Consider the following 16,197-nt stretch of genomic DNA (forward strand, 5'->3'; position numbering starts at 1 on the left):
AATATTTTTTTGCTGAGGCAATTGGGCATAATTGACTTGCCGAGGGTCACACAGCTAGGAAGTATTAAATGTCTGAAGCTGGATTTGAATTCAGATCTTCCTGATATCAGGCTCAATATTCTATCCACTGCACCATCTGATGCCCCCAATTCAGTCCTATTTTAAATCCCACTAATAGTGTTTGCTATTTGAACACTTTTGTGAAGTGAATAATCTTATTTCAAAGTATGTAACCCTAAGGATGTAAGATTTTGAAGGATGCTTGATATATACACATGTATACATACATTATATATATATATATATATATATATATACATATATATATATATATATAGTATCTGTGTGTGTATGTGCTTAAAAGATGGAAACTTATAGCTAACTTGTATTCAGACTTCTGAATTCTCCAACCTCCCTCCCTCTCCCTCTCCCTCTACTTCTCTCTTTTCATCTCCTCTCCTTCTTCCTCTCCCTCTCCCTCTCCTTCTTCCTCCCTCCCTCTCTCCCTCCCTCTCTTCTGTCTCTGTCTGTTGTGTCTGTCTCTTTGTGTCTCTGTATCTGTCTCTGTATTTCTATCTCTGTATATGTCTGTATCTGTATCTCTGTCTCTCTGTACATGCTTCTGCCTTTGTCAATATCTGTTTATTTGCCTCTCTCTCATTGATTAGTTCATTTTAGAACTTCTACTTTAAGGAGAGGACCAATGACAGCCATGTTTTATCTCCTCCTTCTTCCCCTTTTTCAGCTTTCTTTTATGTTGTCTTGTCCCATTGAAATGTCAACTACTTGAAAGAAAGAAATGATTTTCTCCTTGTTTTAATATTCTAGTATTTAATACATTGCCTGGCACATAGTATTTAATAAATGCTTATTGATTTGACTATTGTAAATGTTATGAGACTGTAAATAACAGCTCCACTATTTTAGAGATTTAATAGAATATTGGATCTTGAAGGTCATCAACAAACTAATCAATTAAGAAACATTTATTAAACACCTCCTATATTTTGAGCACTGTATTAAGTGCTAAGAATACAAATATGAAGACATTTTTTCAAAGTCATAAATGTCAAATATGTTGAATATAGTTCTCATGTTATCCACAACATTGCCAAAAGATACACAAATTAAATGAAAATGTAATGAGGAGATTGTGGTTTGTTGTTGTTCGCCATTTCCTTCATATCTGACTTTTTGCAATCCTACTGGAGGCTTTCTTGACAAAAATGCTGAAGTGGTTGCCATTTTCATGAAAAAAAAATAAATGGGCTTAATTAATTGTCCAGGGTTACCCATCTAGTAAATGTCTGAGACCAGATTTCAACTTAGGAAGATGGTTCTTCCTGACCTATGATTTAGCACCCTAACCATTCCATCACCTAGCTGCTCAATGAAGGGATATGTAATATCATAAAGCATAAATAATAATACATTTTAAAACTACTTCAACACGAGGCCCACGGGGGTACATATATAAGGCATAGCATCTCTGGTTTCTATTTGAATTTGACACTACTGATGTATTCCATCCTCCTCATCTTAAAAATGAGGAAACTAATGCCCATGGAAGGGAAGTAACTTAATAAAGAAAAATATCTTTGTTAATTAGTGAATCCAAAATCAGAATGACCTAATCTCTTCAAAATACAGTATATTCACCCCATTAGATAATTTTAAGCAAAAGCTATATGACTTTTTATTGAATATAGTCTAGAGGACATTATTTGGGGGTACAGGTTGTACTAGAGAATACTTGAGATTCCTCAACTTTGAACTTCTGTAGTTAGTGACAGAGTCTGGATTACAACTCAGATTTTCAAATTTCCTGTTCAAGACTCCCACCACTGTCTTAGAAGCATAGATTGTAGAATTATAAGGTCATCATTTCAATGTTGGAAAGGAATTTATATGTGATTTGATCAATGTCATATCCCCAGTAATCAAGAGAACCAAGATGCAAACTGGAATACTTTAGTTCCAAGGACTCTTGCTATTGTGTAACCTTCAGATTATCAAGACTGAACTGTGAATTAATTTGTATTTATATGTTTTTAAAACATATAAACCAAACCATATGCACTTGGAATGTGTAGGGATCACAGAAAGATATGAAACATGCTTAAAGATCCAGGATTGAAAAAATACCGAGAAGAATGTCAAACCTGGTTAACAGTTGACATGCCAATAGGTAGATAATAACATACTCACCACCCCAGCGTTCATCGCACACTGTAAACAGAGTGGTTTTATTGGCTAAATCTGGGAGCACATTGCTGCATTCCATGACAATAGCCTGAGGAATCATTATGATGCATGATACAATCCAGATAATTACAATGCTGTTCCTTGCCCGCTTGGCAGTGCTCTTAAACATCAAAGGGTGACAAATGGCATACCATCGATCCAAGGCTATGCAGCTCAGTGTTAGCACAGATACAGAGACTGACACTGTCTGTGAAGAAGAAAAGACAAAAAGAATGCATAAAAATAACTATTTGGAAAATTGAAAATGCTTTAAGTTTTTGACCTAGTGAAAGAACTATTCACTATTGATAACCAGGGAGTCAAGGAAGGTATATGTAAGTTCTATCAAGAAATCTTTCCTCAAATCTCTGTGGGAATGAAAAAAGTTAAAAATTAATCTGTGAGTTGAGGGAGGGAAAGGCAAAGGAAACATTTGTAAAGGTAGTTCATGCTTTTTTAATATAAAAAACAATCCCTAAAATTATAAAGATGGATGTTTTTATTTCCCATTTCATCTTTGGAAAGAGTGCCATCATTACTTTGTCTTGCTGACTTCTACAATGACAGAGAAAATCATAGCCTCATAAAAATAATCTGCTTAGAGCTATCCAAAATCATAACACTATTTTTCACTTATTTTATGGAAATAAATATAATATTCATCTTGTTCTTTTCAATAATGAAGTAGCAATTGAATCTCAATTCCAATTTCATTTAGTCCTTTTCAAATAGACTGTACTAAAGCACATTTTTTTTTAATTTAAAAGAAAGCTCATTATATGAATATTAATTCAAAATGACTCCATATTTTAACAGAAATTCCTTTCTCTCCAAAATATAATTATCTGTACTCAAGACTCCTGTTTGCAGTGTTAAGATTGGTAGGACCAGATTTCTAAAATGTTTTTGTCTGGTTATGAATGACTCACAGACTTACTATAATCCTGTAGTTTTATAGGCTGCCAAATGCTTAATTCATTGTCACTTTTCTCTTTCATTCACAAGGTTTGGACTGCATTCTGTCCAGGAAATTCTCTACACCCTCTAGTCATCTCTCTACATTCAATCCAGAACTACTTCATTGTCTATCCATAGGATTCTAGGGTTAGTAAACTAGTTCTGGGTATAACATAGAGGTTCTGATAAATGTTAGAAAAGGTTTTCTTTGACTTGAAATGTTTTCATAAAAGTATTAAAACAATAGCTAATCAGTGGTTCATTGTGGTTTTTCATTCATAAGCCCTGAAAATTAAGGCAGACAAGTAGGAAAAATGCTCTGTCATTATGGATCTATTTGCATTCATTATTCACTTAAAATAAATATCAGAGGTCCCCTCTGCCACTCAGGTGACAATTGCATCCAATCTAATGTAATCTAAGATGATGATAATAATGCACAACTAGAAACATATATATATATATATATATATATATATATATATATGTGTGTGTGTGTGTGTGTATATACATATATATATATATATATATACATATATATATATATAAAACTATAGTAGTTATATATAGCAATTTAAAGTTTTACAAAACACAAATATCAGTTCTTCTTATCCTGACAGTATTATTAAAGTTTCCCAGGATCACACAGCTAGTAAATTCCAAATATCATTTTTTAAATTCAGGTCTTCTTACTATGGGTATAACTCTCTATTCTCTGAACCTCTTAGCTATTTTTAGTAAGTGTCTCTGGCTTTGTACTAAGTGTTAGATGGTAGAGAGACAAATATAGAAACAAAGCAAACACCCCCCAAAAAAACAAACAAACCAGAAACTTCTGCTCTCTAGAAACTTGATAAAATTTATAAGTGGATAAGGATATTCATGATTAGTAAACAAGGAAGAAGTAAATATTAGCAAGCATGGTTGGGGTTCTTAACCATTTTTATGTATCTTGGACTCTTTGGGTGAAGTCCATGGACCCCTTCTCTGGATAATGTCTTTAAATATATAAAAAAATACACAAGATTAGAAAGAAAAACAATTATATAACCAATATAATTGACAAAAAGTTCATTGCCCTTAGATTAATAACCCTTGAATTAAGGGACTTAAGAGAGCTTTCTCATTTAGAAAATGTCAGCAAATTGAATCTTGAGTGTGCCTGGGGAACTAAAGAGAGAAGTTAGAAGAGAGAACTTCTGAAAATGATAGAAAATCTAAGCAAAGGCAAGAAGCTTTGCAACAATGGAATCTCAAGTCTGGGAATGAGTAGATTTACTGGTTTGCTAGGGAAATGGATGAAGGAGTAATGTGTGATATGACTGGGAAAGTACATTTGTGTCAAAATTGATTTAATTGGCAAGTAAAAGAGTTTGTGTATTTTACATTAGTTAATGGTAGTCACTGAAGATTTTTAAGCAGGGAAAGGAGGGGAATAGCTATAATTTGAATATTAGGAAGATTGTTTTGATAGTTATGTTGCAATAAATTGGAAAAGAAAGAGACTGAAAGCTTAACATTAAAATGGGAGGTTGCTGCAATAGACCAGGGAAAATGTGATGAATAGAACTAGGATAATGACTATATAAATGGACAGAAAAGAGATGGACAATGGGGGATACAATTAAAAAAACACTGATATTTGTATTTTGTCAAACTGTAAATTGCAATAACTACTATAATTACATATATATGTATATATATATATATATATATATATTTCTAGTTGTGTATTATTATCATCTTCTTAGATTACATTAGATTGGATGCAATTGTCACCTAAGTGGTAGAGGGGACCCCTGATAATTTATTTTAGGTGAATAGTGAATACAAATAGATTCATGGTGACATAGAACATTTTTCTACTAGTCTGCCTTAATTCTCAGGGCTTATGAATGAAAAACCACATATTACAAGATATGACAAATAATCAGATCTGAGGAATGAGAGAAAGGCAAAATTGAGTATAGGTTATGAACGTGACTTTTTGTTGAAAAGATTAAGGATACAGTGAACTCTAAAGTATGAAGGTTGGAAAAAGGGAAGATCAAAATATAAACTCAGAAAAAAGACAACAAAGTCAGAACTAATAAATATATCTAAAGCCTCGAAGAAAAATGTGAATTGGTCTCAAACTCAAAAAGAATAGCTGGAACAGTTCAAAAAGAGAGAAGAATAACTGGGGAAATAAATGACAGTGATGTAGTAAAAATCATGAAAACAAATCAACATCTTAGTAAAGAAGGCACAAAAGTTTAATTAGAGAAATGTAAAACTCAGGAAAATCCCTTTTCCCATCACCTTCAAATAATAATTTCCAAATAAATCTAATTCAGGAAAAAATACTCCACATTTAATTGCATTTATTCTTTCTTTAATGATTCATAAAGATGGGATGTATTTAAATTAAAGCTATTGCTTTTGGAATGTCATATTAATTGGAAGCTACTCAATATAAAACTAATGTTATAGGGTCTATTATTGGTGATGACAAAAGAAAAAAACAGTAAAACAAAAAACAGATATCTACATTTTTAAAATGTTAGCTTAGGGTTCTAGAAACTTGTATTCTCAAATTGACTTTTCCCCTTTTTCAAATATGAAATAAACAAACAACCCCTCACTCCCCAAAAGAAAACAATTTCATCTAACTTTCTGCATTAAAAGAAGGATAATGAAGATTTCAAGTTATATATATATATATATATATATATATATATATATATATATATATATATATATATATATATATACATACACATATATATAGTTTGTCTTTATATAATATATATATAATTCTCTTAAGAAGAGTGATTCTTTAATAATATAGTGATTGATTTTGTAAATACCATATAATAGAGTCTTTATAGAATATTTTATACTTTATATAAATTTTTTAAAATTGTCTACATACTACTATGGGGGAGGTAATTCAAATTATGTTATCAATAAGCAGAGGAGATTTGAATAGAAAGAAGGCAAAGTGGAATTACATCTGATGATTTATTTGTTTTTAAATTCGGCTTTGCATATCTTGGCTTTTCTAAAAGCAGGACAAATCTGTACTACAACCACACATGATAATTTATCTACCAATCAGGAGTAAATATTTATTGGATGCCATTTGCCTTTCATTGTACAGCTCAACTGCGCTTTTGGACCTGAGAAGTATACAAAGTTAGAATTTTTCAGGACAAAATTAGATAGAACTTAAATTTATTTCAATACATTTATAGAGAAGTAATTAAGCTATTAGGTCTTGGAGTAACCATCATCCTTGTTTAATACAGATAGGTTCCAAAGATGCACAACAAGAAGTCCTTGATAATCCAGTAAGAAAACGTTTATGAAGCATTTGCTTGTTGACAGCCACTGAGTTTGATAATGCTCTTACTTCTGTCAATTTGGAGAAGGATAACATCCTGGAGAAATACCCTTGTAACTTCCTCAAAATTTTTCTAAGGACTTGCTCTGACACCATCTGAGAATTAGGTAAGAGTTATCATAGTCACACTTCCACATTAATATAGGAAAACCTCCTTACAAAGATTCTTAAGGAATTTCCTGTAGGGGCATAATTTCTGAATCTGCCCTGAGCCATTAGTGACTCATCATAGTACACAATGATGGGAGAAAAGATAACTTTTCCACTACACAGTTTATTTCCAAATGACTTGTTTATTGATATCAAATGGTTGTTTTATTCTATTTCTTCATCAATAATAGAATCTTAATTATTAGGATATTGAAAGGGATATTTAATTAACTATTGAAATAAATCCCTCAAAATTTCACTAGAGATATCTGCCATGAGAAATGCAGCATATTTCTTATATACTGAAAGATGTGGGATAACTAGTTTATCAACTAGTTAAGTAGCCAGAGAGGCAGCTTTATCTAGTAGACAGGTCACTGGAAGGAACACCTGGTTTCAAACTGTCATTTAGAAACTTAAAGCTTCATTAACCTTTAGATAACCCAGTTTCCTTATCTTTAAAATAGGAAAAAGCAGGTGAACTTAATGTCCCCTAAATTCTCATTTGACTCTAAATATATGGCTTTAGGCCCTCCAGAACCATAAGGGAATGGCTACTATGAGGCTAAATTTCCAGTTTGAATTCTTTAAATAAATTCTGTTTATTAATCTTTGCTTTCTTTAAAAAAAATGTTTGCAATGAATTATAATGTTTTAAAGCCTTCCCAAATCCTCAGTTTGTGTAGTTTTGCCTTGTTAATTAGAAAGCTGAGAAAGTTTATAACTTCTCTGGACTCTGGTCTATATCTTTATCCTGATGTCTATAAATCCACGCATGTGGGACACTTTCTGGGTACTTTTTGACTTTGTAAATCTCCCCCCTCTTAGAACAGTTATCTTCAGTTATAACAGAGCTAAAGGATTCTTAGTGACATTTTAGTTTCAAAAGATTATCTAGGCTATTTTCCACCAAATATTTCTATATTTGGACTCCCTTTTTTCATCTCAAGTGTTATATTTGAAGCCCCTGAAAATTTGCAGTTGCCAGTAAAGAATACCAAAGTGAGGGAAAAAGGTAATGTTCAATAATAGTACAGGTTGTCATTTGGGGGGAGAGCATGGAAAAATAATTCTCCTTTCACTAAAAATCTTAGACAGGCCTTAGGAAATAGTCAATAACAGCAAAATAAGTGATTTTTCTTGCCCTCTGCCTTTAATTTCTTCATTAGATTAATGTAATTCATAATTGGCAAGTTGGAAAATGCCTTCATCATAATAGATGATGTCATTTGGGTGAGAGGCAACATAAACAAATATTGAGCACAGAGGTTTGAATAACTGAATTAATAGGCCTTCTTTGACTTTAGCTGTGTGAGCATAAGTGAATAATATCTTTGAGCGAGAATGTGTGGAGTCATATTTAATTGGCTCTTGACAGGCTATTGTTAAATTTTCAGGTGATCATTAAAACTTTTAAATCAACATGTGCTACAATTTAGGCAGGATGTATAGTTCCTTGGTTGTTTACACTTAAGAAAGTGGTGGAGAAAATGTTAAACCAAAATTATCTTAAAATGTGCTTTTTCTGGAAAGCTGACTGTTAAATATTTATGAACATACCCCTGCCTTGGTTTCTTTAAGTATAAAGTAAGAATAATAATGCTATTTAACTACATTTTTCAGGGTTTTGTGAGGCTCAAATGGGATGATATACATAAAGAACTATAAAATATCTATTATTATTATCATTAATATTACTTACTACCAAGTAATAATGAAAAGTTAAATTTTTTTTACAAAACTCCAACACTACAAAAACATTACCTTCATGGTCAAGCATTTTGAAAAAATAAACAACATGTATCAGTTGGAAATGTAATTTTAAAAAATGAACAAGTCACCACAGAATCACAGACTCAAAGGTAGAAGGGATGTGGTGGGAGCACACAGTAAGCCTTCAGCAATTACATACAGAATACATACTAGGACTGGAAGGAACCTGGGCAGATGGGTTTATAGAGCATCATAGATCTGGAACTAGAAGTGAGTTCTGTCATGGTACAGATGGGAAATTGAAACCAATGGAGATAAAAAAAATATGAGAGATTCTTGTGGACTGAATATTGGCTTAGAAATATCTATGTTGTACTGTGTTTTCATTTATTTTATAAAATATTTCTGTTACATTTTAATCTAGTTCATATCACATTTAAGAATCTTGGCAGTGGGAATACTAGTACTAATATTTGCACTAGTCTTTCTGCTAGGGTACCTTTAAAAAACTATTGTAGTGGTTTTCAGAATGACAATGGAAAATAACCATACCTGTAAGTAAGGTATCACTTTGCAAAGAGATTGTCCGAAGAACCAAGTCTCTGTAATATCTACCACCAGTGTTGCTGGGAGACAAGTAATGGTCACAAGCACATCTGCCAGGGAAAGGTTCACGATGAAGTAGTTGGTGACAGTCCTCATGTGATGATTCTTCCACACTGCAACACAAACTAATTTTGAAAGAAAAATAAGTAGGGACTCAGAAATGACTCAGTCCAGGAAAAAGCTCAGCTAAGCTATTTAGTACTCCACTGATAGGAAGTGGGAAAGGAAATAGGAAGGGAAGGATGTTTACAATTAGTTGTTATTTTTTGGCAGAAGTGGCTAATCAGGTGGTTGAATACAACAGTTTAAAATGAATGTGCTTTACAGGTGAGGAGTTTCTGAGAGGAGAGGACAATTTGGATAATACATCTTGTATTATGGAGAATTTGTTAATTCCAGTTGTCTGTGACTCCATCTCTTAATTGTAGTTACTATTAGTAGTATATATTTAGTATAATAGTAGTATGAAATTGACTCATACCTGAACTCCAAAAAGTACAGCTTAGAATAAAATTTATTCATTCTGTAAGAAGTAAAATTGTAAGGTACATTAACTTTTCCTCCCTTGAAAAGGAGACATTTTTGAATATATGATAATGTGGCAAGGGGTGGGGAGGGGAGAACACAGAAACATATCAAAGACTGCATATAGTGGGATTGTCATGAAATATTGAGTTTTCTAAGGGTCTCCTCCAGTAGAAATTTTGAGGTGGAGGAGGAGAATGAGGAGGCAGGATGTTATTATGGAATATAACTTCTGACTCTGACCTCTGTAAACCTCTGTAAACTGCAAATGTGTTCTTTAAGGGGCATCATCACCACCTTCTTGCAAGAAACATAATAATAAAGCCTTCCTCCACTCACATCAAGAATTTGGGTCTGAAGTTTTCATTTCTAACTACCCAGAGAATTAAAGAATTTATATATAGGAATTTCAGAATTATACTTTTTCTCCTCTCTTCTACTCTAGTATTTTTGGTACCATGACCTAGTTGGATTTTATTATCCAAAGTTTTCTGCACATTCACATTTATACTTTCCTCACTTATTCCTATCTTTGAAAGTTGTCCTGTGTTTTTTTTTTTGTTTTGTTTTGTTTTTGTTTTTTTTTTGAAATGCTGTTGCTGTACCAAAGGAAAGTCAGGAATTATATGAGCAAAATTACAAAACATTTGCCACAAAAATAAAGTCAGATTTAAATAATTGGAAAGACATTAAGTGTTCTTGGATAGGCTGAGTGAATATAATAAAGATGACAATATTCCCTAAGCTAATCTATTTATTTAATGCTATACCAATCAGACTCCCAAGAAACTATTTTAATGACCTAGAAAAAATAACAACAATTCATATGGAACAACAAAAGGTCGAGAATTTCAAGGGAATTAATGGGAAAAAAAATCAAATGAAGGTGGCTTAGCTGGACCTGATCTAGAACTATATTATAAAGCAGCAGTCACCAAAACCATTTGGTATTGACTAAGAAATAGACTAGTTGATCAGTGGAATAGGTTAGGTTCACAGGACAAAATAGTGAATAACTATAGCAATCTAGTGTTTGACAAACCCAAAGATCCCAACTTTTGGGATAAGAATTCATTATTTGACAAAAACTTCTGGGAAAACTGGAAATTAGTATGGCAAAAATTAGGCATGGACCCACACTACATACCAAGATAAGATCAAAATGGGTCCATGATTTAGAACAAGATCACAAATAGATTAGATAGGATAGTTTACCTCTCAGACTTGTGGAGGAGGAAGGAATTTGTGTTCAAAGGAGAACTAGAGATCATTACTGATCACAAAATAGAAAATTTTGGTTACATCAAATTTAAAAGCTTTTGTACAAACAAAACTAATGCAAACAAGATTAGAAGGGAAGGACCAAACTGGGAAAATATTTTTACAGTTAAAGGTTCTGATAAAGGTCTCATCTCCAAAATATATAGAGAACGGACTCTATAAGAAATCAAGCCATTCTCCAATTGATAAATGGTCAAAGGATATGAACAGACAATTTTCAGATGATGAAATTGAAACTATTTCCACTCATATGAGTGTTCTAAATCATTATTGATCATAGAAATGCAAATTAAGACAATTCTGAGATACCACTACACACCTGTCAGATTGGCTAAGATGATAGGAAAAAATAATGATGAATGTTGGAGGGGATGTGGGAAAACTGGGACACTGATACATTATTGGTAGAATTGTGAACAGATCCCACCATTCTAGAGAACAATCTGGAATTATGCCCAAAAGTTATCAAACTCTGCATACCCTTTGATCCAGCAGTGCTACTACTGGGCTTATATCCCAAAGAAATACTAAAAATGGGAAAGGGACCTGGATGTGCCAAAATGTTTGTGGCAGCTCTTTTTGTAGTGGCTAGAAACTGGAAAATGAACAGATGACCATCAATTGGAGAATGGTTGGGTAAATTGTAGTATATGAATGTTATGGAATATTATTGCTCTGTAAGAAATGACCAGCAGCATGAATACAAAGAGGCTTGGAGATACTTGCATGAACTGATGCTGAGTGAAATGAGCAGAACCAGGAGATCATTATACACTTCAACAACAACAATGTATGGGATGTATTCTGATGGAAGTGGATATCTTCAACAAAGAGAAGATTCAATTCAGTTCCAATTGATCAATGATGGACAGAATCAGCTACACTCAGAGAAGGAACACTGGGAAATGAATGTAAACTGTTTGCATTTTTGTTCTTCTTCCCAGGTTATTTTTACCTTCCAAATCCAATTCTTGCTGTGCAACAAGAAATTCAGTTCTGCACACATATATATATTTATCTAAGATATACTATAACACATTTAACATGTATGGGACTGCCTGCCATCTAGGGTTGACGGTGGAGGGAAGGAGGGGAAAATTCAGAACAGAAGTTGAGTGCAAGGGATAATGATGTAAAAATTACCCATGCATATGTACTGTCAAAAAAAGTTATAATTATAAAATTAATAAAAAATAAAGTATCAAAAAATAATATTTTTCAGTTTATAAAAGCTCCTATTTGAAACAATTTTTTCATGCTGACAACTTTTTCATAAAGCAAGATGTAGTTATATTTACAATAATACAAAGGAATATACTTATTTTCATGTGTAATAGAGGAGTTTCAGTTCTTCAAGGGCCACTATGAGTTAACATTTTAATGTGATTGTCAAAAAAGATAATGAGACCCTAAGGTTGCTTTAAAAGATTTAGGGGATACAGAACATAGAGGACAGTGAGTTCTTTGAGTTGTTCCCTAGTCAGATCATATCTGGAGCATTTTGTTCACTTATGTTTTGACTGTCTGGATAGTGGAAAAAATTTCACCAGAGCTTGTTAGCATATACTGAATCATGGCATATCAAACTACAAAATATTTTATAGTTTTAAGTATTTGTATATGAAAATTTAGGCAGAACAGTAGTCTTTTTTTAAGTATTTCTTTGCTTATTTAGTGTACATCACCTTTGTGGGGTAGGTCATCTTGGGCTCTTTTTCTATTTAGACTACACCATTCTATTTTGTGGGTTTCAAATGTTTGAAAAATTAATTTGTGTTATTTGAGTTTCTTCTCTTTGTATTTGATGATATTTTTCCTGGTCACTTGTAAAAGCCATTTCATTGTTTAAAAAAAAAAAAGAAAGAAAAGAAAAGAAAAGAAATGCTGTTGCTGTTCTCTAGTTCTTCTAGGTTTTTGTGTATTCAAAAAAAATACATAATCATTGGCATTATAATGAAGGTTCTTCAGACAATTTCAATTAGTTAATAAGGGACAGATTGAGAAAAAGGATAGACTACTAGACTCTAGACTCAATAAGAAAAGCCTGAATTTAAATCTTACTTTAGATGCTAACTAGGTGGTGTTGGATCTTGAGAAAGGGAAAACAGCACAATGCTAGGCAGAGGGCATTAACTTGATGTGTATCTGTGCCTTGGTGCTGGGGTTCTGGTCCCTGCAATTGTGATTGTAGATAATTGAGGGTCTTAAGACCAATTTCTTGTTGCTGTTGTTGTTGCTGAGTCATTTTTCAGTTATCTCTGACTCTTCTTGACATTTTGGGGGATTTTCTTGGAAAAGATACCCATTTCCTTCTCCAGTTCATCCAACTAGCATGGGCACATTTATCTTTTCTTTCCCTCTTCTCAGTCTGTGTCTTCATTATAAGATGAAGAAAACCAAACCTTGCAGGATTGTCAAAGTCAAAAGAGATGGTGTATGTCAAGTACTTAAAGGCAGGGATAGCTAAGTGACATAGCACTGCCCTGCAGTCAGTAGTACCAGATATTGACACTTGCTAACTATGGTTCCCTGGATACAAGATCCCAGATTTCCTCCCCAAAACAAAACAAAACAAAGCAAAAACTTAGAAGGCCTTATGTAGTTGTTTGTCCTTCATTTTTGAAGAGGACTATGAAATCAGGGAAGTGGTTCCTTGGCATGCAAGTGAATTGGATTTAAGGGAGGGAGGGCTATGCAAGATCACCTGCATCACTTTTTCCTCCAGAGTCATCTGGATCCAGTGGCCAGATATAGATCAAGATGAATGGAGATGGCCCTGGATGAAATGAGTTGCTATAATAATAATAAAAATAATTATTGCCATCATTACATATTAAAGGATTAGTTTAGCTTCAAGTTACTATCTGGGTTTTATTTATCTAATACAATGGTATCCTTGTAATCTACATCATCTAAGTAAAGTAGTTTCTAGTGATTTCTTAAGTAATAATTCTAAGATGGAAAACAGAGGTCTAACTTGTGGAAGACCTGATTCGAGTCCTATATTTAATAAATCCAGCTTGTGTAACCCTGAGCAAGGGACTTACCCTCTCAGTAGAGCAAACAACTTCCTAAGACTAGAAGTTAAAGAACTCCTGCTATGTTCTTGACAAAAGCATATGTTCATACCAAAATTAAAATAAATGGTTAAGATTGAGACTATTATTAAGCTGAAAACAGACATTTACTTAGAGTTCATTTATGAAAACCCTATTTTTCTAACTTTTGAAACTCAACGCTCCCTTCAGGACCTATCAACAACCAAAGAATGTTTGGATTTCTGGAGCTTGATTTTAGGGGATTTCACACCTGATTTGAGACTGTAGCAGTCTTAAAACTCAGCCAAGCTCAATAAGGGAGAATGATAGGTTTTGAATTTGAAAATTGTGATTCTGCCAGTGTTATTTTTCAGCAAAACTTATATGCATGCACACTCACACACACACACACACACACACACACACACACACACACACACACACACAAAACTATACTCGTATGTTCCTCCTCATGCTAAGGATGCATGATTTAGATAACACGATACATGTTAAAATAGGCAAGAAAATGAATAGCATTATCTCCAGTTAAACCTTGTCATTAATCAGGTTTCATACTTTCAGGCAATAAATAGCTCACTCCATTCAAGCTGTCCTTCTCTGGGGTAAAATAACAGGGCATTCTTTTAAAACACAGTTTTACTTTCCTTTTTAAATTGTTTCAGTATCACTTATAGCATCTAAGCAGTCTAAAGCATGTTTTGTGTTCATGGGGTAGAAGTCAGGAAAGGGAAGATAGTTCTATGACTAGATAAGAGCTATTGATCTGATATTCCAAGTGCTAGAATACAGACCCTTTTGTTGTTTAATCTTTTCAGTCATGTCCAAGTCTTCATGAACCCCATTTTGGGGTTTTCATAGCAAAAATATTAGAGTGGTTTATCATTTCCTTCTCTATCTTATTTTACAGATGAAGAAACTAAGGCAAATAAGTGTTAGTGATTTGCCCAAAATCACATAGCTAGTAAATGTCTGACATTGAATTTAAATTCAGGTCTTTCTGACTTTAGGCCTGGTGATCTATTTACTGCTATACATAGTTGTCCCCCTCTAAGGTTTTCAAAGCACTCTTTTGACTTTCACAATTCTATGAGGTAAATGCCATTAGTATTGTTATTTCTATTTTACAGAGAGGAAACTGAGGCTGAGAAGAGGGAAATAGAACCTAGGCAAAATTATGACTGGAAAAATAAGGACCTTAAGACTAATTACTCTGCACATTTTGACAACTTGAGTAAAATCTACCTCTGGAGGTATTTATCAGGAGCTTGATGAGTACTCTCATCTCTCTCCATTGCATCCTCATTTCAGAAGGTAAGATATCATTCATACTGCACTACTGAGAAGCAATACTAAGGAATACTGATTAGAAAGGAAAGACGGGCACTAAATAAATGTGTGACCTTGGGAAAAACCTTTAATCTTCCAAGGGAAAGAGTTGCTTCATTTATAAAATGATAGTGGTTTTGGATTAGATAGTGACTAAATTTTCTTTTCTTTTTTATTAAAGCTTTTTATTTTCAAAAAATATACATAATTTCCAACATTAACCCTTGCAAAACCTTGTGTTCCAGTTTTTTTTTTTCTCTCCCTTCTCCTATCCCCTCCTAGATGGCAAGTAATCCAATATATGTTAAATATGTACAATTCTTCTATGCATATTTCCACAATTATCAGGCTGCACAAGGAAAAGCATATCAAAAAGGGAAAAATGAGAGAAAACATAATTCAAGCAAATAACAACAAAAAAGTGAAGATACTATGTTGTGATCCAAACTCAATCCCAACAGTCTTCTGTTTGTGTGCAGATGGGTCTCCTCATCACAAGACCATTGGAACTGGCTTAAATAATCTTATTGTTGAAAAAAGTCACATTCATCAGAACTGATCATTATATAATCTGTGTATAATGTTCTCCTAGTTCTACTCACTTCACTTTTAGCATCAGATCATTAAAATCTCTCCAGGCTTCTCTGAAATCATCCTAAGGATCATTTCTTATAGAACAATAATATCCCATAACATTCATAAAAATAACATTCAATTCTTCTCCAACTTATGGGCATCCACTGTTTACAATTCTTTGCCACTACCAAAAGGACTTCTATAAACATTTTTTCACATGGGGGTTCTTTTCCCTCCTTTATGATCTCTTTGGGATATTAACCCAGTAGAAACACTACTGAATCAAAGGGTATGCACAGTTTGATAGTCCTTTGAGCATAGTTCTAAATTGCTCTCCAGAATGGCTGGATCCATTCACAACTCCACCAACAATGT

The 16,197-nt window shown here is 33.2% G+C and overlaps 1 protein-coding gene across 1 annotated transcript in view; it reads right to left on the reverse strand.

Moving 5' to 3' along the window:
- HCRTR2 (hypocretin receptor 2) overlaps positions 1–16,197 on the reverse strand; it is a 181,904-nt gene that overhangs the window by 40,642 nt on the left and 125,065 nt on the right. Inside the window, exons 3-4 of the mRNA XM_074310630.1 lie at positions 9,002–9,180; positions 2,209–2,452 (exon numbers count right to left, since the gene is read on the reverse strand). Of these exons, the coding sequence (XP_074166731.1) occupies positions 2,209–2,452; positions 9,002–9,180 (423 nt within the window). The remainder of the gene's footprint in view (positions 1–2,208; positions 2,453–9,001; positions 9,181–16,197) is intronic.

Source organism: Sminthopsis crassicaudata, chromosome 4 (genome assembly GCF_048593235.1).
Source record: "Sminthopsis crassicaudata isolate SCR6 chromosome 4, ASM4859323v1, whole genome shotgun sequence".
In the NCBI taxonomy this organism is placed as follows: Eukaryota; Metazoa; Chordata; class Mammalia; order Dasyuromorphia; family Dasyuridae; genus Sminthopsis; species Sminthopsis crassicaudata.